This window comes from Anticarsia gemmatalis, chromosome 20, assembly GCF_050436995.1.
Source record: "Anticarsia gemmatalis isolate Benzon Research Colony breed Stoneville strain chromosome 20, ilAntGemm2 primary, whole genome shotgun sequence".
NCBI lineage: Eukaryota > Metazoa > Arthropoda > Insecta > Lepidoptera > Erebidae > Anticarsia > Anticarsia gemmatalis.
Window position 1 is genome coordinate 4187379 of NC_134764.1, and position 26862 is coordinate 4214240.

At 36.8% G+C, this 26862-nt stretch overlaps 1 protein-coding gene across 1 annotated transcript in view; it reads right to left on the minus strand.

Annotated features, from left to right (window-relative positions):
• Window positions 1-18781: 18781 nt before the first annotated feature.
• Window positions 18782-26862, minus strand: part of LOC142981514 (uncharacterized) — a 73363-nt gene continuing 65282 nt past the window's right edge. Inside the window, exons 20-42 of the mRNA XM_076127495.1 lie at window positions 26650-26794; window positions 26388-26490; window positions 26134-26270; window positions 25867-26044; window positions 25528-25654; window positions 25262-25416; window positions 25071-25169; window positions 24856-24986; window positions 24617-24732; window positions 24364-24491; window positions 23960-24205; window positions 23579-23742; window positions 23239-23346; window positions 22970-23051; window positions 22796-22890; window positions 22462-22688; window positions 22096-22260; window positions 21762-21917; window positions 21492-21595; window positions 21239-21389; window positions 20611-20762; window positions 20399-20524; window positions 18782-20314 (exon numbers count right to left, since the gene is read on the minus strand). Of these exons, the coding sequence (XP_075983610.1) occupies window positions 19119-20314; window positions 20399-20524; window positions 20611-20762; window positions 21239-21389; window positions 21492-21595; window positions 21762-21917; window positions 22096-22260; window positions 22462-22688; window positions 22796-22890; window positions 22970-23051; window positions 23239-23346; window positions 23579-23742; window positions 23960-24205; window positions 24364-24491; window positions 24617-24732; window positions 24856-24986; window positions 25071-25169; window positions 25262-25416; window positions 25528-25654; window positions 25867-26044; window positions 26134-26270; window positions 26388-26490; window positions 26650-26794 (4291 nt within the window). The 3' untranslated portion in view covers window positions 18782-19118. The remainder of the gene's footprint in view (window positions 20315-20398; window positions 20525-20610; window positions 20763-21238; window positions 21390-21491; window positions 21596-21761; window positions 21918-22095; window positions 22261-22461; window positions 22689-22795; window positions 22891-22969; window positions 23052-23238; window positions 23347-23578; window positions 23743-23959; window positions 24206-24363; window positions 24492-24616; window positions 24733-24855; window positions 24987-25070; window positions 25170-25261; window positions 25417-25527; window positions 25655-25866; window positions 26045-26133; window positions 26271-26387; window positions 26491-26649; window positions 26795-26862) is intronic.

Sequence of the window (26862 nt, forward strand, 5' to 3'; positions counted from 1 at the left end):
TTAAATTCACGAATAAAATTTTCACACGGAATAACGAGTATCTAGTTGAAATTTTTGATTGTGCGCGCGCCAATTACTACTAATAGTTATTGCGATATTTGAAAATGTTTGGGGGTTAACTTGTCGAAATAAAAGTTTGAATATTTTGGGAAATAAATTGCACGCACTAAAAATTTGTTATAGTATTTCATTTGATTGCGGTTGTGTTACTTAACTAGCCCTACCAGTTTACTGATGTTGCTTGCTGCCTTTACATAATTATTACTCAGGTACGACCCTAAACTACTTACTAGTTAAAATATATTATTTTATCGCAATCTTTAACGTATCTTTACTTCAAAGCTAGTTGGCGTAATTTTGACAAGATGAAATTCATGCCAAATTAATCCCTATTTAATTTTATTGAAGGCTTCAATTTAGTAGTTTACTGTGTTCAGTTAGCTAGCCCGTTAAAAATATATTTTTTAATGAAGCATGGAGCATAGGGAAATAAATCAGAATCGACAAAAAACTATTTATTAATTACGACGAAGCGACTATTTATGGGAATAAGATAGAGCATATTGACACATTTGCATAAAAATGGTTGTTAATATTTATTATTAAGAAAAGTGTGTAACTGTTTGTTTTGTAATAAAAAAATCATTTTTTTATTAGGCTTTATATTTATGTGTCCCACTGCTGGGCAAAGGCCTCCCCTCTTTCCTTCCAAACCTGTCTGTCCAAAACAAAAAATCATTAGATAAATATTATTTTCACTGACAGTGAACGCCAACCTTACCAGTGTTTGACGTTAGGGTCATGCATCAACATCATCGGTCGTGGCAGCTCATATTATTACTGAAACAATGCTGAACTTGGAATGTACCGCGAGGGAAATTTATAGTCGGAACGTTTTAGCTAAACGTCGAACATAAGTCTTGTCAAAATGTTGTTATTATTGAATGTCCACCAACTGTGCCGAACAATACTTTGTTATAAATGTGACTGACTCGCCCCGGGGTCACTCCGCCCCCGCATAACGTGAATATATCTAAGTTCGGTACTTTCAATAGGCAGATTAACATAAAACCTACTATTCTCAAACCATTTTAAAGGTGCGATCTACGTCATACGTAACTTTTATCTCTTCTCTCGGACTTACAAGTCTTATGATCGAATTATACCCGAAGGTGTAGGAGATGTTTGATACATATCTTTTACGTTCATATATGAAATACACCTACGTTTTGCTATAATACTGTTAGTCCCATGTAATAGGGGCGAACCTATTGCCATGTACCGGACATGTAATCAAACTCCGGCGTCGTCAATATTCAAAAGTAATATAAAATTTGAAAAGACCTATAGCACTTTGCTCTCCTCGGAGATCGAACCCGAGACCTCGTGATCAGCAGTAGGATACACTGATACGCCACAGAGGCAGTCATAAATAGCACATCTGTCGTAAAGCAAGAAAATCCAATTTCAGATAATACTTACAATAATAAATTATTTGCAGAAAGTATCATTGTCTTCTTCATAAGGAAGATGTATATTGTTGCGATACACTCGATTGAGTTGTTATTGACATTTAACAAGTGTTGCTGTAGACAGGATGCGTCATGACATGTCCGCTCTGACAGTTGTGATGTGTGGGTAGCCCTGAAATTATTCCTCTGCAATCAAGACTCTCCCGAAGCAAAAAAATAATTGTGATTGAACTTTTTTATTTATTGGAGGAAGGTCTCTTGCTTAATTTGTTTGACATTTTATTCCTATTTTTATTTTTACTTCGTCAATCATAAAGAAAGTTTGTAGTGTTAAATTAGTTTTGTTGACTCAACAATTTTTCTTGTGCATGATTATATCATTTTTAATTATCCACATAGATCCATTTTCAATCAGTCTCTGTGTTTTTTATTTCTATTTGCAATTGGTCATAATGCGTACTTGTTACACAAAACCTTTCTGTAGGAATACATTAAGCAACAATAACATAAGATATGAAGTTCTTGAGCATCGCATAAAGCCATATCGGGTAAGAGTGAGTCTAATGTATAATTCTATAGGTATAATCTTTCGCTAGACGAGGGAGTGTAAGGCAGGACGTGACCGGCGCCAAGGGCGACAGCTTGCCTACAAACAGGGTTGCCAAACAACTGTTAAGAAATTATATTTCACTCAAAATATCGAACCTTTTCTTCTAAGTTTTTGCATGGTTCATTCTTCAAGGGCGAAGTTGAGAGGTCAGTCTGATGACAACATTCATTCAAGTATTTGTCACCGGTAAACTTTACAATAGAATCCGTGAACTCTCTTCTCGATCTCAATAATAGTAACAAATAACATTGCCCTAATGATCTTACAAAGATAAGTCGTGACATTTTCATTGCAGACACAATAAAGTAAGTTATTATTAAGATTCAGCCCTAACGGAAGTATCAGAATGGCAAACGGAAAGTTTTATTCGCGTGCTAATAACTTGAAGCCGGTGTTCATAGCGGTGTCACACGCGCTAACATTTTACTCGCACGGCGCACGCGCACCACGCACATAGGTACACGTTAGAAGTTACTCGACAAACGAGGTGTTAGAGTCTGATTGTCTGAAGCGAAACTCCGCCCCCGACCGCCACCGCTGCGACTGCGTAGCGTCATGTTTCCCGCGCAAGGACGACCGCTGCCGTTACTAAGACTAAACAGTGTATACCACACGCGCCACTGACAATGTGGGCTCCTCGCTTCTACCAGAATATATTTCTGAAGGATAAAACATTAAATAATTATGTTTTGTTGAAAATAAACTTAGTTTTTAAGGTAAACGACATGATATGTAATTCACGATAAGTAGTCTCAGTGGATAACAGTTGCTTTATTCATCGATTACTCTACTTTCTTAGATCACGCAGCGATTGTATCTAAACCACTTGTACTATTATAGACTATAGTAAATTATGTACCATATATAATTATGCAATTCTAAAACCACAAAAACAAATGGAACTTATACCTTAGTGCCTTCTGACATGTAAACATTATAATTAAGTAGCGCGGAATAATGCTAAAATTGCTCCATGATACATTTATTCTGCTATCGGTGTATCTTTGACCTCGGCTGCACAAATTCTTGAGTATAAAGTATTACTTATAAATACTTCTCGACATTACTCGTAGACTAGAATATTTACTGTTACGTAATACGGGCTTGATGATCATTATTTGTAATATTATTGTAATTGACTTTGTGATACATAGGGCCAGTTCAATACAGAGGAAAAGTACTGAACTATAGGATTGGCCATTCATTAAAATATAGCTCTTAGCTCTTAAGAAGTGATAAATAGATGTAAAACGTTTAAAACTTTAGAAAAATGCAACCACTTTCTCTTTTGGAAAATATTTATACCTGACAAAAAAAAACGAAAATTTTTTTTCAGTTTTCAAATAAAATTCACATGTTCGTGCGCCGAAATGTTTATAATTATCACACCAATTAGTTTTAGTATCTAGTAGATAATTTATTTATTTATTTATTTTAATTTAGTCAATTCGGGAGAAACTGTTCGTAGTCGTTTACATGGAATAATTTCATTAAAAAGCAGTTTCTTTAATAAATGCCACATTAAAATATATGTTTAATTAACAGCATTCTTTGAATTACCAACAGACCAGTTGCTTTTGTTTCTCATGCTCTTGTTTGTACTTTTATTCGTCAAGTACAAAAGCAATCTGTAGGTATTCACAGATACATTTAATAAGCTTTGAACTTGTATACCAAGTAAACCTTCACGGCGTGGTCGAGAATAAACGGCATTCCGATCGATCGCTCGCTTTTGAGAAGAAGTGCATAAAGGTATGTATTTATGTAAATGTAGCACGAAGATAGGCTTGTCAGCTGCCTCGTGTTCATGGGTGTGAACTGTGATAGGCGTTAGAATAAGGTTGAACTGCCCACGCGTGTGTTTCGGCAGAATTCTTGCGGGAGACCTCGACATATCAAGTGTTAGTATATAAAAAAATGCTTTCCTGGCTATGGAGTACTATGGACGCCCAAGTTTACTGATAAGTTTGCAGTGGCTTTAAAACAACTTCGATAAACTAAGCTCTGGGCAGAGTAGTCAGTTTATTTTTTTAAAGGCAACTCCCACATTAAAGTTTGCTCTTGTGTGACAGAAGAGCAATTCTTAATGCGACAAGAGCGAACAACGGTCACAAAACACAACCACACTCGAAGCAATTCTTTGTGCATCGCATAAATAACAGAATAGAACCTGCATCTTGCACTTAAAAATATTGAATTGCGATATTCAAATACTGTTTCTATATTTCAATAATCACTTATCTTTCCTCACGACAACAACAAAAACTAAAACTTAATGCAACATTCATAGTAAACAAAGGCCAATTGTACTTGCATTCATTTCTCATTAATGCAATACTGTTTCATTTGTGTTATTCAATTAATTTATTAGAAAGTCTAAATGTTTCGACGCAAATTGAATACTGATTATATTTTTACAAGCTTTGTTTAACTAAGGTTGTATGCACAGGTCAATTCGTGCAAGTTTGTTGAGACATGTCATAATGAACCTGAAATTCCGCAGGTGCGAAATGTCGGTATTGTTTTGACAGCAGTATCTGTTATTATGATATGAGCAGCTTGCCGATTGTAGATCTGCGGTAGACAATCAAAGAGACGTAGCAATGTAACATACATACATACATGAATTCACGCCTTCTTCCCATAGGAGTAGGCAGAGACCAAAAAACGTCTCTTGGTGCGAACCTCACTTTTCGCAAGTCATCACCAATATGATCTGCGTATGTCTTGATAGGCGTATCAAAGATACCAAAGTATTATGAAGCATTTAATGATATTTATTTGACATACTCTCTCTAAATTAAACACTGGTATATATATATTTATGTGTAACTTCATCGAGCCGATCAAAATATGAGTATAGCTGAGGAGCTGTTTCAAGCTGTCTCGGAAAGACTTTCCCACACGTGTTTGACGATGACGACGTCTAAAAGATCTTTTCTTGCCCGAAGGAAGTACCATTTTATTATATTTCCAGTACCATTGTTACAGCTGATAACTATGCTCGTGATAGGACATACAAAACATTCAGTCCGACAATGCTACTAAAGTAACTCGTACTGATAGATAATAGCTGGTTTACGTAGTAAGTAGAATCTTTCAAGTATGGATAATACCACATTACCTTATTAATGAATTTAGTTAGCGATGACTAATCTGAGTAAATCATGAACTTTAGAACTATAGAAGTAAACGCTCAATAAACCAGTAATTTAATGTACAACAACGGAGTGTTCCAATAGGCGTGAAGTAGCAATAGCAACTATCAAGTGCAGTATCATAAAGATGGTTGAAACTCAGCTTAATATCTGTTTAGTTATGCAAAGCACGGATTAAGTGTTGATAGTTCGAGATATGCTAATTGTAATCGCTATGGTCATGCTGTAGTTAACTTTATAGTGTTTTTGCTTAGATAGTTCATGAATGATATGAGTTAACACGTGGTAATTCGTGTTAGTCGATATTGTATCTTTATTACCAACTTTTACTAGAACTACTTAAATGTAAAACTTACGTTAATTTTGATGATTTAGGGAAAAATTTGCAGTGTATAAATAAGTGATAGCTAATGTATGAAAATAACTGTCAAAATTGCGTATGGTAAGTTATCTGATAGATATTGGAAGAGGTAATTTAATTGTCATATTGATAACAATTTGTGACAATAATGTCTTTAGTAAGAGTCAATATTCGTAATTACTTTGCTTGAAATGTTCAGAAAATGTAATCGATTTTATTATCATGTTCGTAAAAGTAAATGAACAATAATAAAAATGATTATTATCATATGGTACCTTGCTGATAGAAGTTAAAAAGCTATTTAAATTAAAGAACAGATGACTAAATTGCAATAAATAGTTTGAGAACTGCATAAATAAACTCAATGTCAGAATTCGTATCCATTCGTCATAAACGCGTTCATATTTATTTAAGAGTGATTGCTAGAATGTCTTTGTCTGATAAGTAGAATTATACCTACAGTAGAGTGCATTTCCTAATAAAAAATGTCAGAGAATGGAACTAAAAAGGTTTTTATTATGAAATGGATAAACGATTAGTTAAGCATTCGGATTAAAAGCTATATCTTGTTAACGATATAACGGATACAGATAATTTGATCTTTAGTTGTTGCGCCTTTTACTTTTGCATTACTTTATAAATAAATAAATAAATATTATTGGAAAATACACACACGGTCATTTGATTCCAAACTAATCAGAGCTATGTACTATGTACTATGTGCTATAGTACACTATGATAACCAAATAACTGATAAACATACTAATATACTTCTAAATACATACTTATATAGATAAATTGACAATCAGGCTCATCACACAAATATTTGTCCCGGGTGGGATTCGAATCCACCACACGCGGGGCTACGGTCATTGCGGCGAAATAACCAATTAAACCACTGCGCCAAACGTGCAATTGAATATGTTTGTCTTATTATCTATACTAATATTATATAGCTGAAGAGTTTGTTTGTTTGAACGTGCTAATCTCAGGAACTACGGGTCCGATTTGAAAAATTCTTTCAGTGTTGGATAGCCCATTTATCGAGGAAGGCTATAGGCTATATATCATCACGCTACGACCAATAGGAGCAAAGTAGCAATATTGAATGTTACAAAAACAGGGAAATTCTTGACCCATTCTCTCTTATGTGATGCAAGCGAAGTTGCGAGGGTCAACTAGTAAGTTTTAAAGTTACAGTTCGGTGTGACAAGGTGTCGTTAGTGTTGCGACCTGAACTTGGTCGCCAGCAAAGAGTTATGGAATGTCAACCGCCTTCTAAAAGAGTCAAGTGTGAAAGGCAATGTTTGCCTATTGCTACCCGGCTGGCTTTTATATACGGTCGCGGTCACAGGAAATTGGTTTATATATATTATTTCATTTACAATTTTGTGCGTAGATTGGTTATTCTAGTTATTTAAAGTAGAGCACCTCACAACCTTCGCGACTAACATCCTGTCTTATATTAATCTAACGGTCTTCGGAAGACGTGAATGGACATCGCATATATTGGATAATTACAGGCAATAAAGCCACCAAGGCAAGGCAGATAGTTTTAAGCCTTGCTCAAACCTTTTTAGATCAAAAGTACAAACATATTTTATACATATTCATATACTTATTTCGACTAAAACTACAAAGTCCACCGGAAGCAATTATTTCTTAAAAAATACATTAACCTAATTTGGTTTTTAAAGTTGAAATTGATAGTTTACAATTAGACACACCCTGTAAGTAAATAGTCACAGATAACATATACAGAGACAGATGCTAATTAATTCTAAAGGTCAATTTTGATTAGCAACAATGGACATTTCTAATGGTCTGTGACCACTAGTTCGAATAGCGCGATTTCATCTGAGAGCAGGATTATTAAATCCGTTTCTCAGTTTTAACTTACTTAACTATCAAATGCGGTTTACGTGAAAACATGTGAAAATTTACTTTTGCAGAAATGCGTCTTGCCACTTTATATTTCAGTGCAAGGTAGGTACAATGTATCACGTAGGGACTGTGGAGGTTATTTTAACGTCACTAAATAAGTTTTGTTAGGGGCGGTCAATAAGGGAGTCAGTAAGAAACAAACTTTTTTCTGACAGAGTAAGACTACTGAGATAGTAAACTATCTCTCTACAACAAACTTGGTAAATCACGCGATCTCGCGTCTAAAAGAGCACATCGATCTAGTGTGTGCGAAACGTTATGTGTTCGGTCACAAGTACTGGTTTTCTAATTCAAGGAGCTCGGTAAAATTATAGTGAGTTGTACACATTTATAAACATTCAATGATGAATTACTACTACACTGTTGCGTAAAAGTGTTGATACCACGATTTATGTGTTCCACCGAGTTATTCATGTGTAGGATTATGTAGGCATATACATAATCATTTGTCACGCCTAGATATATTGCAGCCATAAAATACAGACTTCCGACCTGCTTTTATTTAAGTAATTAATCTAACACTAATTATTTGTTTGTAAAATAATAATCGATTTGACATTGACTTACTTGTACAAGTACTGAATATGTATGTCGTTATTTTGCGAAAGAAGTGACATTTTCTTTGCAAAGTGTTTGTAGAAGAATAAATCAGACCCCTAAAAGACTATCTAGACGGATTAGGTATTAAGAGCATAACTATGCAAATAAGGAGATTATAATCGCATACTTAGTTTCTATGCCGGTAGACATGTGCTGCAATAATATTAAATTACAGTAAATGAGCCGTGACCCTTCTGTTTAAATTAAAAACTTGCCCTCGGTTTCATTATAAATAAATATTTTAAATCGCATTTGTATTCTAAGGGTGCCTGTCCACCTTGTCCGAGATGACAGCTCTAGAACGGAGCGACAGTGTTGTTCAAAACTGGTCAAGTGTTTCCCACGCTCAATGACGATTGTAAAGAAAATCATTTTATACTTTTTAAATCTGAAGCAAAATAAATGCCTAGGGATACCAGTGACGTTCCTTGATCCAAACCGACCTTCCTGAAAAACAGGTGATTTTAATTTGTATTTAGTGACATAACAAATTCGATTTCTGCTGTCTGTTCCTATATCCTTAGATCTTTAAAGCTACGCAACGGATTTTGATGGAGTTTTTTTAATGGATAAAGTTAAACATTGGTAACTTTGCAAATATGCGTTTTTTGATAAATAACTTTTTAAAAAGGGTGAAACTAGGACGGGCGCCTAGTGCATTTATAATTAAAGTCAAATTATCCTATAGCTTCGTAATATTAGGTCCCATAATCATCCTAAACTCGAAACTAAAGTTTATCAATAAAGTAACTGGTTTATGATTATTTAATTACAGCTCCACTTTGTGTCATCGTTCGATCTGTTAGCTAAACATTTGCAACTCAAATCTCCATGCAAATAAATGACCTCCATTCGAGTAATTATTACAAATTAATATAACATGGTACTAAGAGCTTGACGTCTTTATATCACACTTTATAACTATAAATCAAGTAGTTGACATTTTACTATTATTTATACAGTGTCATAAATATAATTTCTCTTGCGCATACACTAAGATATTAAATTAAGTCACGTATTAATAGTAGTGTTCGAGACTGTTAATCCGAAAATAATGACTTCTTGTTTTAAAGTATTGTTAAAAGGTATCTTAAATTTAAAGCCTGTGCTTCATCAGCATTGATGTTAACTCTGTTTTATTATATCTTCTTGACAAGATATAGGTAAGGTGCAGTTATATCGTCACTGGGCGTCCTTAATTTTGATTAATCCTTTTAACAAAAAAAAATCTCAACTTACTGACCATTAGGAAATCTGCCCTGTAAGTAAAATGTCAACATAAACATACCTTTTGTTTTTTTTTTATTGTCGCGGGGAAAAATCCCTTCGGATACTTACGTACTTTCTCACGGGAGAAATGTGGGGTATTTCCACTTAAAAAACCCTCCTGGTAGCTAACCATTTGGTGCGTGAACAGAAAAGCTCTGGGAACTGAAAAACTATCCAGTGCTCTTCATCTGCACCTCGCCTCATTGAGGCTTCACAAGGAGAAGCCCATAGGCTTCTTTTGTAATTCGACAAGCTAATTGATAGCTGGTGGCAACTTTGACTACTAAAATTACCACCAATTCCTCCCGAACTGCAACAGGAACATACCTAAGAAGGTATACTTAAGTTAAATGAAACAATTGCTTTGTACCTTCTCTTCATATCATAAAATAAACTTACCTTCACTCGCGAACAATTTAATAGCATTCAATTGTAATAGCATACTGCATGAGTCATTTCCAAATTAAACTTTTACAAGAGGAAATGTCGTAAATCCATTTCGCGTAGCATTCTTATCTAAGTCGTGAGTTTTTTGCGCGCTCGGACCCATTAGTCGAGTTGAAATATAATTTTATGCATACCAATATGACACGGCTCCTGATTTATTGAGCAATGAAACTGTAATTTAGCGGCTAACAAGCGAAATACACGTGTTTGATTAGTTTTTTAGTTTTACAAATAATTAATAATCATTAGTAGTTAGTGCTCGTATTAAAGAATTAAGCCGCCCAAGCTAAGTCATTAGTGGTAGCATGAAACCACCCAAGCTGTTGGGAAAGTTTTGGTTTTCGCAAGAAGCAATTAAGTGATTACCCATCCAGGAATAGGCCATAATAATCTTTTTTTTTTAAGACGACTGCCGCATTAAGAATTGCTCTTGTGTCGCGGGGACAGCAAACCTAAAGCACAACCAGAAACAAAAAAAAAATTGTGGCTCGCAAAAAATATTGTTCCTTATGGGATTCGATTCCACTACCTCCCAACGTAACAGTAGCGGCGTAGCGACGTTAACCACTGCGCAACGGAGGTTTTAAATAATTTCCATTTCTATTAAAGGCTTATAAATAACAATTAGAGGTAATCATTCGTTGATATCTACGGCAAGTGTGAACAAAGCCATACATTTCAATCGACAGAACATGTTATTATACTCATACCTTTGTTTCAATAACCAATACGCCAAGTACTATGGTACAAGTCATTTGTTATATTTTGAAACCTCCTAATATATATCAATGTGAGCATGATAAATATTGTATAGTAATTATACACTGCCGACATAATTACTTATTAAAATAATACGATTACGTCGTGTTTATTTTGTAATTGATTGTGTTCAGTGATTTATGACGTGAGGTGTACTGTTGCCAACTGTTTGAAGACAGTTTTGGGACAAACTTCTAGAATAATCGATCCCCGATATATATCGGGGATCGATTATTCCTATATAGTACGGAATATAAAGAGCGCTTTGCTAAGAAGCCAGGGAACTGACATTAACCTAAAGTTGTATCGCTCAGGGCGTCTTGGCCAATATGCTGCAAAGTGCAAGGCACACTTCCATAAAAATAAAATTATTGATTTATCCAAAACAAATGAACAGGACGACCTTCTTACTATTTTAGTATATTTGCTTTACAAAATCCAACTATGTATCTCGATATGTCAGTCTCCTTGAAAGTGGTCTGTGAAAAAATATATCAATGGCTCACGACCTTCCGGACACGTTTATCACAACGTATTGCCTAATCCTTTTCCCTTTTAAATAATACCATAGCAATGTATTTAAAGAAACAGGTTAAACTAGTTCCCGGTACTGCTGTTAGTAGCTTTCAAGCCGCAGATAAGTGAACAGATTTTTTATCCACCAACTTGCACCTGCATTGTAAGAATGTAGTTCAATAAAAATATTATAAACTTCTTTATTTCTCTGTTTTATTGGTTTTTAATCTAAAACGGGATTGTCCTGTAGACCTTTAACATGATGGTTCAACGAGTATCAGAATATGGATGTAATTTCAATAATATGACCATATGTGGTTCGTACGAAGGTTAATTGTTTATTTTTTCTGAGCACTTACTAATGTTGCCGGACGGAAGATAAACGGGCGCCCGAATAACGATATAAAAGTACTCACAAATAATGGCAGTTTAGATTGGGCGAGGCCACATTTTTAATTAAACCATTATGTTCAATTATATTTGCTATCGACGCCCTACGGCGCTACACGTTTATTGACAACGTATACTTACATGTATAAGCTTGAAACCACTAAATAAATACTAGTAAATGGTAAACGACTTTAATTATACAGACAACTGTGTCTGAGGTTTAATTGCCTAAAAAAATTACTAATTGTAGAAGTGGTAACTTATGTTTTTCGCACCAACTTTGTTTATGTCTTAAGCTGCCATATTTAGTAGAAATCGAGAGAAAAACGCAACATTTTAAAAACCATCCTCGCCACGAGCATTTGCTACGCGTCGGTGCTACGCGTCCGTACTACGCGTCTCGTTAGATAAGACACTAGTAAATATAAAAAAACGGATTATTATAATAATATTTACAATAAACGAATCTTAATACATGAACGTTTATTTTCTGTTCGTAGACTCTGGTAAATTTATTACCATAATAATAATTAACTACATGATACATAAGCAACAATGCTAATATGTAATAATTATTATTACCACAATTATTGCCATTTACGGCCACTAAAATGCCCACGCAGTCACAACATCGTTGCATTTTTAAAATTATTTTGGGAGCGACCTTTTTGGTTGAGGACAGTAAAGGCCAGGCTAGTGCGTGATCATTAATTTACTTAATACGTGTAATTTAAAACAATGATATAGCCTGTATAAATGATACTTCAACATAGGCATAATAAATAATAAGGATATTGTTCATTACAAGAATACTCCTTGTACGGGTACTGTTCGCATGTCAATGAGAAGATTATACCACTTATAGTGTTGAAGAAATCATTATATTTTTGGATATATCAATCACCTCTCTTTCCTAGGGGTTTTTATATAGATATCATAACTATCTTGGAAATCAGTTATTAACATTCGTGCAATAATAGATTGATACTATCGATATAAACGCGATGCTTAAGTGTTCAAATATTTTATTCAGTGAAGACAAAAATAACAGAGACCATTTAAAGTCTGCAATGTCGTGTATTTCTGTATATGTAAAAAGCATTGTAAGTTTTAACCTAACTTTACTCTACTTAAATGTCATCGTTTCGTTTCGTGCCAGCTCTTTCTCATTGGCTCTACTTTCCGAACTGGCGGTAAATTTACTCTCTGTATCTATGGCATTTGACCTAAATGAATAAATGATTTGATTTAGATCCATTTCTTTTTAGAAATGGCTTATTCACTAACTTGTTGATTAACGATTTTAAACTATCGTGGCTTGCGCACATTATTGTAATGTAAACTAGCCTTATCTATACTAATATTATAAAGCTGAAGAGTTTGTTTGTTTGTTTGTTTGTTTGTTTGAACGCGCTAATCTCAGGAACTACTGGTCCGATTTGTAAAATTCTTTCAGTGTTAGATAGCCCATTTATTAAGGAAGGTTATAGGCTATATATCATCACGCTACGGACATTAGGAGCGGAGTAACAACGAAAAATGTTATAAAAACTGGGAAAATTATGACCCATTCTCTCTTATCTGACGCAAGCGAAGTTGCGCGGGTCAGCTAGTAATAAATAAATATATATATATTAAGATTTACAGTACCTTATCGAGTTTATCGGGGAAAAAAGTAATTATATCTTACTTAATATAGTTTTACGGATACCTGTACTGTTAAGGTGCTAGAGCAGAAACATATATAATTATCCCAAGCAACAATAATATATTTTTAATCACCAGACTTCATCGGAAATAAATTAAGGAACGAAAAATATTGTAATTATTGTCTTTGCGTACGCTGATTTAGTCTGCTTAATTACTTTATTGTAAAAAAACGTGTTAATTATATATTAATTCACCTTTAATCTAAGTTTATGCGTGTTGCTATCATGGAGGCGATGTATCAACGTTATAAATGGCATGGATAAACATGTAATTTAATATTTCAATAAATCCTGTAGTCGCTCATTTGTTCCTCCTCTGAAATTAATACTACCGGCATTAATCACGCGTAAAATGTGGTGTTTAAGAGATTTATCGGTTGTTCATTAAAACGCACTTGAGATTTTACGGAAACAATTTTTTAAGTACCTACGGTCATTGCAATAATATTAAATACTAGCTGACCCGCGCAACTTCGCTTGCATCATAAGACAGAATGCATCAAATTTTTCTCCGTTTTTGTAAAATTTTTTACTCGTACTCTGCTCCTATTGGTCGTAGCGTGATGATATAGCCTATAGCCTTCCTCGATAAATGGGCTATCTAACACTGAAAGAATTTTTCAAATCGGACCAGTAGTTCCTGAGATTAGCGCGTTCAAACAAACAAACAATCAAACAAACAAACTCTTCAGCTTTATAATATTAGTATAGATATAGATTTTAGTATAGATCTGTCACGCAATTATTCAGTGATGATTAATAACGTCATTTGATGACCCACTTCGCATAAAAAGTAGCGTAAGACAAGATAGCAATCTAGCCGTCTCCAAAACAAACGAATTACGTATGCCTAAGTACCTGGAGAAAGGAAGGTTATAAAACCTCGTTCATAACGCACCGACTTGAAACTTGAAGATATTAGGAGCTCATGGAAATTACCCATAAATGTCATATATTAAAAATAATATGCAACAGTCGCTACCGCCGAACTAGGAAATACATGAAACATTTGAATACAATGGATATAAAGACAATAATCGTGTCTTGTCGGCTAAACTCGTAAGTATTCGGACTATAGGCGTTGCACACAGGGCGGAAAGTGGGCCGCTTACTTCATATTATATGTTAATTAAATTATTTGTTTCACACTAGTAATAGTTCTTTTTAATATTTTTATTAGTTGATGTTTAGAAATAGTCTTATTGTGCAAGTGCCTACTTACAAGTTCATGAATTTTATGATCGAATTAATTATTTATAAAGCAGGATTTAAACAAAATGAAACGTGTATAGAACAAAGAGTATTAAAATGGGTGAAGGCGATTATGCGAAGTGAGAAAGTGAATTATTTTTCGACTAGAGAGAGAAGTAGGATGGAGGCAAAGTTAGTGGAACGCGCGAACTCTACTTTTTTCTTTACCGGTGCGCATAAACGGTTCCCATGTATTAATAAATCTATACTTATAATAAATCTGTAGAGAGGTCAATTCTGTACATTGAATATATTAAAAAAAAAACCAATGGGGATGTTTAGTAACGGATACTGATACCGAATCTGCAATTTATAATTTTCTTTTCTGTCTGTCTGTCTGTCTGTCTGTCTGTCCTCCGTCTGTATGTGTCGCTATCACTTAAAAACTACCGAATAGAATGCACTGAAATTTGGTATATGCATAGAATAAGTAGTGGAGCAATTTCTAGGATACTTTTTATAGCATAAAATTTCAAAGATTTTTAGAAAATTGAAAAAAATACGTAGAATTCGTTTGAACCTCCGTTTCCCTATAGAGACCATAGATGGCGTGCAATCCATTTCACAACATTCGCATAGTGAACGCGGCGCTTGCCGTATCGATACCTGTTGTTCGCACCAACCAATAGATGGCGTTATAGTCCGCAACAAAGCATGTTTCTTCTAATTAATTTATTTGATGGCTTTATTAATAAAAAAATACCTTTGAAACATGCTATACATTTATAAGATTTTCAAACATAAATGTTGTATGATATATTACACAAAAATGTTGGTTTACGTGGGTCCGGTGCGATCGGGATATCCTAGATGGCAAACCGAGTAATTTCGTTTGTTGTCGTTGTTCGCCGCAACTAATGGATGGCGTTGTTGTTCGAAATACATAACCAAATTAATTGGTTGCATTAAGGAAATAAATTGGATAGCTATGAAACAGACTATGTGGTAAGTTTAAAAAAATAAACAACGGATGATATATAAAAAATTATTACGGGTTACGCGGTTTCGGACGTATCATCGCAAGTATACATTATTACGCGTGTGAAGAGCTCCGGCGCAGATAGGTTTGCCTGTACCTATAATAATATTCTGAATCAGACGGGTAAGCAATGGTCAGTCTACAATATATAAGTAATATCAATAGTATTCAATAGATATTTTGTCTTAACTTGTGATATTTTGACATCATTTCACTTCATTTCCGTAACCTTAAATACTTAATAAACTTTAATAAACTTGTTGTACAAAAAAAGTAACGTGCTAGTGCTCTTCATAATATTTGTTAAATTATCCTTTGCATACTCTATTGGCGCCTTTCTGTTTCGGCTTTGTCTCATTCACAAACAATAATATGATAATTATCGAGATTTACTGCGTCTAATCCGATTTGGTTTGCATTAAGCGTTCCTTAAATCACGACCTAGCTTTGGGCAACGCCGAAAGAAACGATCAATATGGCTAGATAGTCTATTTAGTTGTTCGCTAACACACGCAATTATATTGGTTTTCTTAAATTTTGAGTGAACACATCGTAATAGCCAGCAATTTGTGCATAGCATAGACTTACCGCCGTTATTAATATGTTACCAATGGATAGAATGATTGACTGGGGTTGAGTTTTGACAGATCTTCGACCAAAATATGTCAAAATTCAACTGAAGATAAGCATCGGCCGATACTTGACAACTCTCTACAAGATTATTGGCTGTCAATTTGGCCGACAATTATACTTTTAAGTTAACAATGATTTTTGACATCTACATTTGAAGAATTTAAGAAATTAGTTTTCTACCTGTAACAGTTTTTCATGATAGATTGTTTGTACAAATTCCTACCTTATTCCAATACAGTATTTAGTTCAATTTCTTCAGAATATAACCACATTCAATTTCTACGTAGTCTATATTTTATTTGATTATAATCGAATAAGCATTGATTCGGTCAATGAAACGTCGGATAACATTGTTACTTTGTGAAAAGCGTGGGCGTGCGCATATTTAATTGAACACCTGTAAAGGACATTGTGATAAAAATCACTGATTGTTGCCTGTCCAAATGTTTGCGGTTTAACTTTAATATCTCTTTGTATTGTTTAAAATGTTAAGTACCTATTATATTCTAGTAGCTGTCTGAAAATAGATTATGAGACGAAGATCTTGTTTGCTGGAATGTAGGTAATTTTGTTCTCAGATATCGTTTTTCTTGTTTGGTCTTCAATATTTTATGTTCTGCCTATGACTGCGACTGTTTGCAAAGTTGTTCCCGGTTATAAAGTTTTCTTTATATGCTAAACCGTGCTAAGTTACACATAATTTTTTTCCAGCTCTAATTAGCTGTTTTTGTGAAAAACTAATTCGCATTTCCCTCCATCCTCAAAAATCTTTGCTCATTTTAGTAGAACTTGTAAGAATCTCACGCGTTTAACTGACCCTAATGATAAATGCGCTTGGAACGTGACCTCAAGATTAGAATTTGACAGGTCAGTGAATGTTGAATTCGTTAGTTAAAATTAAATATAGTTATCAAAATGATTAATAGCAATATAACAAGCTAATTGTCTTTATATTAACGTTCGCGTCACGTATCGGACAAATGCAGCTATCGAATTTACCAGTACCCGGACAATAACTGGTATTGTTCATTTGTAACAAATATTACGTATAGGTGTAACAAAAAAGGAACCCCATACGTAATCGGTATAAAATGCGTTTGCGCCACTCAATGCCGTGTCAAGGTCGAGATCGTAACACCAACAACGTTTCTCTGTTACCGCCTTGCCGCTGCGGTTGCTACTTCTGTTTTATTTCCAGTTCCGGCTGTTTAACCAAACAACTAGTTCCTAAGGATATCTAAATGTCAACTGCGCAATGATTGTAGCTGATCGGAATTCGCCAGTGTTCTTTACGATGGCCGCTCGAGACCTAGCCTCTCGAAAGTTTGGAACTTGATTGTAATTTAAAACCTAATTATAAATTACGACGGCTCATTGCGGTCAATGCGCTTAAATAACATATAATTTGTGCCGGCTCTTTGTTAAGTTTTCCAACGTAATTCTCGAATGGTTCTACGGATACCTCATCAGGCCACAATTTTATAATGGGAAATTGAATTAAATTATCAGGTGCCCAAATAATCTCGATTATTTCTGATTACCTCTACAACTGGAGTCTCAATATCGTGTAAATATATCCACCAACTCCTGTGCATAAAACTTTTTAACAGTTCCAAACCTTTGTTTATTTCTGTTCTTGGATATAAATTAATCTAGAACAGTTTCTTGCGTTGCCGAAGTATGAATTTCTTCAATTAGTAATGTAGAGCTACCGTTAAGTTATAAGGTGGTTCTTGAATTCTATCAGAATATATCTTTATCGTTGTAAGTCTCAGTCCTGGTGGAATAAACTTTATTTTTCAGAATGGAATAAAATATTTTTTTACGGAGTAGTTTCTGTCATGGGAACATAAGTTAAATAAGCAGTTTACAAGCCCATCATCCGACCAAACGCTAAGTTTGATGCATCAGTTTTAAATAGTCTTCCGTCTTTTCCACATTCTAGTTGATGATTTTTGGTGTCATGCAACTACTTGCTCAATAATTTCAGGCGTTATAATTTACTAATTAACTAATAATAAATACCAGCCGATCAATATCGATTGCGAACTAACAAATACATGTATAAGCGTAACAATTAAGCACCTGCCCGCAGTTAATTAGTGTTGTTGGGCCACATTCATTAAGACATTGTATTTATGTATTAACTCGTTTGCATAGACTCTATAGTTAGAACAGCGGTACGGACAAGGTGTGAACTGCCATGATATCACTTGTAGTTAATAAATAGCGGTAATATCTAGGCGTGGTAATGTACGACTTACACTTTCATTGGCATCGTTGACAATGATAGATAGCCTGCGGGATTGTTCTGTAGTTTGCGGTTTGTTTGATCTTTTATAAAGGTACTTTCACAGAAGTTTATTACTTTTCTATAACTATCTTCAGGCTATAACCATTATCAGTGTAGTTTTTCTTCTAAATGTGATGGAGTCATGGGGCCACTGCCTATCAGATCTCCTCAACCCAGCTACCTGGGTTACAACGAGATACTTACTACAGCTTCTGACTGGCAACGACTGTGAATGATTCCGTTCAAAAGTAATTGAATAAATTCGTAGGCAATTATAGTTTTACTTAACATTTAACATAGATCATTTATGGCATTACTTAGTATAGGACATTTTTTGAGAAAATTTAACCAAAGGTAAAAAACGTGATAAGGGAATGAAATACTGATGAGTTAATTTTATGACTGTATTTATGTTCAATTTTTACAAGTACATCTAAAATACATATAAGCAATGGCAAGTAATCGTCGAGTCTTAAAGCTTATCTAGCGATACACTAAGATTTACAGTTTTAATAGTTAACGTCATATAATACTACAATAAATAACTAAATTATAAATAACGATATGTCATGACGAAAATATGAAATAAACTACAATATATAACATTTGAAAAACTAACGCAATATTCACTGACTTCATAGCCTTAACCATTCACAAACAGTCTAGAATAAATTACATGTACTCAGAAGTATCCTATATTAGTTACATAACAATATACAAATCTTAATCATTTATTCGGTGGAAAGTCTAACGTCGTATACGTAGGTCTAGTGCGGGGGACGGGAGGTCTGCGGGGGCGGGGGTGAGTTTTACCTCCATCGACTACGCCTCCTGAGTTTCCAGTATTCATAGTCCCTTCACCTTCCTCGGGCAAGTAAGGAGCTCGAGGACTGAGTACCAAAGCCTTGTACGAAGAATGAGAATCAGCAATACTTCTGCCATCACCCTCGTCTCTCCTCGACAGTTCCGAGAATGGCGACACTGATCGTTTCTCAATACCACTCGGTCCTGGAGCTTCTTCTTTCGGTTTCAGTTCATACGCATTCTCTTCTTTCCTCTTCGGTTCAACATCTTTCTTGAACTTAGTTTGGCGTTCTATTATTTCAGCTGTTGTCAGATCTGATCCTTGCACATCAGTTTCCAATGGTGGTGCTGATAACCAAGGTCTTGAAGAGTTGGTGCCGCACCAACGTTCTTCATTCTCACTTGCATCACCTAACAGACCAAGCTTCTCCAGGTTCTGTAGCAGAAGGTTTTCACTTGAGCTAGCGGCTCTCATTTCAGTCTTAGATTCTTCAGCCAGCAGTAGTTCGGCTAGAGGAGGTGCAAGGCCGAGACCTATATTTCTTTCGTGGTATACTTCGGAGATGGTAGGCGTGAGTTCACCACTCATGTGTCTCACTTGTGCCATTGAGTCGCGGCTACTCGTGCCCATTTTGGGTCGTGGCGTTCGTTTGGAAGTTGATGGCTGCGCTATTTGCGGCTCAGCCTTTTCTTCTTCGGATCGTCTTGGTTGCGCTGAAGCAAGATCATAGAAAGCGTCCAAGTATCTTGCATGGGAATGTTCAGGACGACGTCTGAGGACTGTGTCGTGACCAGAACTTTCCCAGTCGGAGTCATCAGACGGTGGTCTTCTTGTGTATAATGTCCGGATTTTCGTTTGATGTGCGAGAGCGAGTGATACATCTCTGGGTGGTGCGGTAGTAGGTGCTGGTGGTGCAGCTGGTGGGGATGGCGTAAAGGCAGCATCACTCTCTCCGCGGTATCTCGGTGGCGGTGGAGCAGGTGGCGGTGCAGTGCGACCGTCAGGCTCCCCGCGTCCTACTTCCGTTGAAGCTGTTGAACCTCTTACGTACATCGTGAAAGCACCTCCGCATGATCCTAAAGGCAGCGGCGGCGGTGGTACCGATGATACGCTTTCTTCTGTAGAAAAAAACATATATTAATATTTCCTCTTTACAATGCAAAAAAGGTATGATCATTATTTTGATATAGTGGTCTACTTACGTCTATGCTGTCTCGGCGGTGGCTCTCCATCAGAGTGAGGCTCCAGGTCACCATCATCAATGGATGCTAGAGACTCGACGCTTGAGCTCGACTCCAAGCTGAGGCTTCGAGGAGCTTCTTGGGTATCTGTTGAGAAAATCAATTAGAGAATCAGCAAATATAGCTAATGAGTGAATCAAGAGAAAAACACAGTATAAAGTATATGAACATACCAAACAAAGCAAGTAGTGCTTGTAGCACAAACTGAATATGTCTTCTGTTAGCTGCCTTGCCGGTACGCAGCGTGACCTCGTCTTGACCAACCTCCGCCAGGTCGAAGCCAAGGGACGCCAACAGCTCGTGGCATCCATTTACACGCCATAACCTGCACGAAGAAACGATTATTACAGTGAAATATTTTTCATAAATCTAGCTCTAACACCCAGCGGTCAAATCTGACTGATATTTCAAATTATGATTAACTGTGTTTGATTGAACAAAATTAACGTAGACAAATAAAGGTGAACTCAGATCTATACTAATTTTATAAAGCTGAAGGGTTTGTTTGTTTGAACGCGCTAATCTCAGTAACTAAGTACTGGTCCGATTTGAAAAATTCTTTCAATGTTAGATAGCCCATTTGTCGAGGAAGTCTATAAGCTATCATTACGCTACGACCAACAGGATCAGAGTACCAGTAAAAAATGTTACAAAAACGGGTAAAAATTTGACCCATTCTCTCTTATGTGACGCAAGCGAAGTTGCGCGAGTCAGCTAGTTATGTAATAAGGCTTGGTCATCGAAGATATACGAAAATCCTTGTGTAGTTGATTTATCAAAATATGGGTTTTGGTTCCTTACCTGACATTGACAGCAACTTCAATAGTGTCTGTGTCGGAGTTCTTGACGGAGAACTGCGAGATGACTGAGCGTATCACCCCGATAATGTCGTCTGCTACGTCACCGTTCGATATCAGCTTTGATAGTGCTTGTAGTGTTGTTGATGTCAGACCTGCAAAAATGATATTAGTTGAGAATGTTTCGAGTAAAGCAGATCAAAACCGCAATCCAGTAAAGAATGAAGGCTAATATGATTGCTGAGAAGACGACTTACCAAGTAATGCTTGTAAACTGGCCGAGCACTGAGTTAGTCTCTCTTCAGGGTCACTTTGAGGGAAGAATACGCTTGATGGTATACCGTTCGCTGCTGGTTCAAATCTATAACAAAAATATGGTAGTTGCTATCTAAGTAGAGAAAGACTTTTAATATATTCATTGAAACATTGTACAGAGTTTGGTATTGGGAGTGCCGCTACCCTATTATCAATTCACTTGTTACTGACGCAGTTTTTGACGCAGAATCTATAAAGGTACGTTTTCTTACCTAAAACCAACGCTCATTAGCAGTTCCCTCCATCCGCTGACATTGCCAGCTTTGTTCTCGATACTCTTCTGTGTTGTATACATTGCATTCTTCTGACCGCGGACTATTCTTTGCAGTGACTTCTCCACCAAGTGTAAGCATACTCTCAATGCATCTCTGAAAAGGAATATATTTTTAACAACTTTGCAAATCCAAAAGACAAGTCATCATTATCCTTCCGAATAAAATTTGAGCGTCTCTTATATCTTAACAAAATATATTCTCTCTCACTCACTCTTTCCTTCGCTCTCACATACAACATTTTGTTATCTTAAACTGGCTCTTCTTTTCTTACCTGCATTTATCAGGTGCAGCAAGCAGTTCGCAGAGCGCTTGTCCCATGAGTGCCACTTTGTTGCTGAGACGTACGTTAGCGCCCACCAGCACGAGTCCGGACCAGTGTGCAGGGTGTGCAAAGTGCTTCGTGTGACGAACAGTTTGCATCGCATCACCTAATGCCCTGAAAGTGAAAGTTTATATTAGATACTGTGCTACGTTTCTCTGAAGTCACTTAGTGTTAATTTTCTTTGGGTCTACAATAAATTAATTTCCTTGCTATCTTACTCTAGATTTTTTGCTTTTGTAACAGTACCTCTGTTACAAAAGCACATCTATAGTATTTGACACGACCAAGTGTAGCATGTAGTGATAGTAAACTTACTTGGCAACCCTGCTACCCTGCAGCAAAGCAGAGTACAGCGCTCTGTACAATATCTTGGTAGCAGTGTCTTGCGGCGCAGGCCACATCGTCAGCAGTATAGAGTGAGCTCCAGCCGCGAGCAATGCACGACAAAGACGGGACACGCCGTCGCCCGCCACGCTGACGTCATCAGTGTCATCACCAGATCCTTGCAGTGCACCGCTGGACGGAGCACAGGATATAACCACCTGCGAAATGGAAATATATTAATCAAATGTTGTAGACAGGGGGGACATCAAGAACCACACTTTTCAATAGTAAGTTTTTACAATTTTAGTAGTAAGGTATATCGTACCAGTCTTGCAGTTATCTTCAAGTTCATAATTTCTGATGCCGTCAACATGAACTCGGACGCTGGAGGCAGTTCCTCATTGCTGGCAGGTTCCGGATCTACAGACAAACAACAAGTATTAAAAAAGGTTCAGAGTTCATAGCTATGCGGATAACGGTCATCTCAGTAAAAACTTACTTTCTTCTTCATTTTCAGTGGAAGTGTCAGCTGCTCCGCTACCGACACTTGTGTTCAATAAACGCTTTGCTTGCGAATCGACCTGCAAATAGTAGTTGCGCATTTAAGATAGCCCATATCAGATATGTGAAGTTTTAATAAATCGTTCTTAAATGAGAAAATATTGCTCTAAATTACTGTTGCTGTTATTTGACTGCTTTATGACATTATGTAACACATCTTTTGATGAAGTCTTATTTATTTTTTTATTTACTTATAAATAAACTTACCACTTCACCAGGACTGAGCACAATGGCTGGCGTTTTCCAGCAAATGTGTGTTGCGAAATGTATACACTCAGCTTGCGTTAGCTGGGATAGTACTGCTTCTTTAGATGCCTGCAAGTAACAAAGTAAATTAAATTGATTTTTATTAATAGTCAATGTCATATCATACAACAAACAAACAAAATCATGTATAAGTTTTATCCCTGTTCAGGATTTTAAAAAACATGGAGTCAGAGCTTTGCAAAAGTAATTTCTTTTTTTAAATTGCTGCTTATTTTTTATTATATTTATTTATTTATTTTTTCCCTATAATTATTTATCGCTGTTCAAGCTAAATATTTACCTGATAATCAGTGAGTGGTGTGACGCGTAACATGTCGGCGACAAGCTCCGCCTCCTTGAGTTGTGCGTGCGCGGCGGCCCAGCGTGCACCACCAACACGGGGCGCACCCACCACCAGGCAACGCATGCCTGCCTCTGCGTTGTTACCGTTTGCTGCCGTTGCTCCTGTAGAGACAAAGGGAGAATTAAATAAGGCTATTTATTTTTTATGTCAAGTGATAAATTATGATAGGATTAAAATTGTTATTGACAAAATTTGTGTTATTAATGTACTTGGTAATTGAGATCGGACAAGTTACTCTTATAAGATCCATCACAAAGTATTCAAGTTTAATATCTAGGATAGATAACACGATAAAGTCTCTCTATCTGCAGTACATACCATGATCATGATGAGGCCTGGCCCTCATATGTCTGTGGTGTCTCAGTGGTCGGAGCGCCGGTGCCGCTAGCAACGCGTATCGTTCACACAGCGGCTCGCCGTCAGTGGCCACACTGTTCGGAGTGGCGATAGTTCCCGGGGCAGGAGTGGCACTACGCAGGGCTCCCCAAGGACAAGCGTATAGGGCACCTTCTACTACCACGATCAGTTCTCGACGACCACCACAGCCGCGACGCCCGTGTGATGCTAGAAAAAAGTATTAGGTATAGTTCGTTATTCATGAAATTATTGCCTATTTAAATGGATTAATGGGTTAGGAATAAAGAGAGATATAAGACAGTTAAATAGTAAAAACAAAGGTTTTATTAGCTACTTTTGAAAGAATCACTGCAGTAATTTCTTACCATGATTATTGTTACAGGATGCGGGTAGCAGATCTTCAAATGGTGCTAAAAGCATCTGATAGAGAGCGCTGAGGCACGGTGGACCTTGCCAAGATGGTTGCTTCTTACGCGGACCGTGGGCACTGGACCTAATGACACACGAAAGTAAAGTTAAAGTTAACATAGGATTTGGAAAGATCTATACGTATACTTAAAAAGTACGTGATGTGTTTACTTAAAAATAGTGTGTGAAAATTAATGTGTAGGTACTGACCTGGTAGATCCTTGAAGACTGGCTACGGATCCTGCGACAGATCCTCCGACAGAGCCCACGCTGAACAACGAGCTCAACGAGTAGTTGGACGAATTCAGTAAATGGTTGCGGGTCACCTGTAAATAAATAAAGAACGTATTAGCCATTTACCACATCATATTACGCAGACCCGAGAATTTTTTGTTCTCTACTCGACTGAGGTATAGGTTGAATAAGTGTAGGGAGTTCAGTGAACTTACCATTCTTGCCAATCCCGTGTTTGGCCTTTCATCAGGGTCCCACTGGTCATCAACGTCAGCCCTTCTTTCAGCATTCGTCTTCAACCAGGCTGACCATTCGCCGATGCAACGTCCCAATTTGCCAAGTCCATCTGCAAGATCAATGACGTGTATATTGTAGGGAAAACAGAATTATAAAATGGACACTAACGAGGCTCATGGCAATGTATGCTTACCATTGCTAGGTTGCAAGTCATCTGGGCTAATATCTGGCAAGCTGTTGTCACTGTCTTCAGCTTCTTCCAAGAGGGATACCTGGTGGAATCTTAGAATACCTGGAACAATATTTTAGTTGGAATAAAAATCCATAGAATTTAATAGACACCATATGAGCTCAATGCAATTTGATTTTTTTATTGTTATTTACCTTTATGAGGTTGTAGTAGCCAGGCATATAGTCTGCCAGCGGCAAGACTGTAATACAATACAGGTGCTTTCTGCTTGTTCACAACTTCTAGAACTTGTTCCACGGTTGATGGGCTCCAGGGTTCAGAACGTTCTTTGCTTGTCTCTTCCGAATTTCTAGAAAGAATAAGTATATTGTGAATGCAATTCTACTAATGATAATTTCTTCTATATAGAAAGTGACTGTGCCTAATCTTTGAGGTAAACGTTTCAACAATTGGATTTTACCTTTGCGCGGCATGTAATTCAAGGTTAGCTTGGTTGAGTGTTCCTGCCGGCTTCTCAGTAACGGCGTCCAGGGAGCGGCATCGACCTCGTTCGGCAACTACCAAAGCCTCAGGATGACGACCAAGTTCTGAAATAAGATAACAATTTTAGGGAAGAGAATTTTAATCTGTACGTTATTAATGATTCAATTGTAGACTTATCTCATACGCAATTGAACACTCGACGCATTCCGCAATATTTTAAACTTACTGCACTTAAATTGCTCAAAGAAGTTGCGTTACAGGGCAACTTTCAGATCACAATTTGATGTCTTTTCATACAATATTATTTCATACATACCGACAAGTACTCTCTGCAATGCGTGTTGCGTGGAAGTGTACAGGGCGGCGATCTTCCTGTCACGATGCTTTTCGTTGCCGGATTCCAGCAGTGTGAGTGCGGCTTGTAACTGCTCTTTCGCTTCTTCCAGTTCGCCGGATGCCCATAACGCGAAGCCGAGGCGATGACGTACGCGAGCCTAATAAGAGATGATAATATTTTGTGTAATATGTGTTCATCTGAACGGTTTGATACTCTAATTATTTTGCAATTCGTGTTGGTTCTTACCTCTTCATCAGCATCAGCTAATCCCTCAGTGGCAGCTAGTGCTTGTCGTAGGTAAGATACAGCGCTGCCACAAGCACCCATGGCGAGGTGCGCCCGACCAAGATCGGCCAGAGCTTGAGCTCGTCCACGTGTGTCACCTATGAAAACCAAAAATATATTAGTTACAAATAATTTTTATAACGCCGAATTACTAAATACGCACACAACAAAACATACCAGAGTTCAAACTTGAATTAGGTATAAGTATTATGTACCTGCTGCAGTAGCATGTCGTAACCGTGACTCATGCCAGCGAGCGGCTTCTGCATGTGCTCCCATCGACGCGTGTGCAGCGCCCAGACCGCCGCAAGCGCGCGCCTGTACATAGACATATTTAAAAAAAAACGCACAATATACAAGTGTGGTATCTATTTTACAACATTGTTTCGCCTATCAAGACAGATATTCAATAAGTTTGGGCGGTATAGTGTCACTGTTATTCTGTTACGATCACCTAGGTTTTGATTTACTTATTACCTGTAGGTGTGTAAGTGCCAGTCGGTGTGCTAGCTCAAGTTCGGCGCGATGATGCCTGACGGCAGCCGCGTGGTCACCCAGTGCGTGCTGCGCCACACCAAGCGAGTGACACGCTTCTGCCTCCATTATTTGGTTGTTTAGTTCCCTGCAACACACATATAAATTATATTTTACTATAGTAGTTTAATTTTCAACTCGAATACTGGCGCAGTA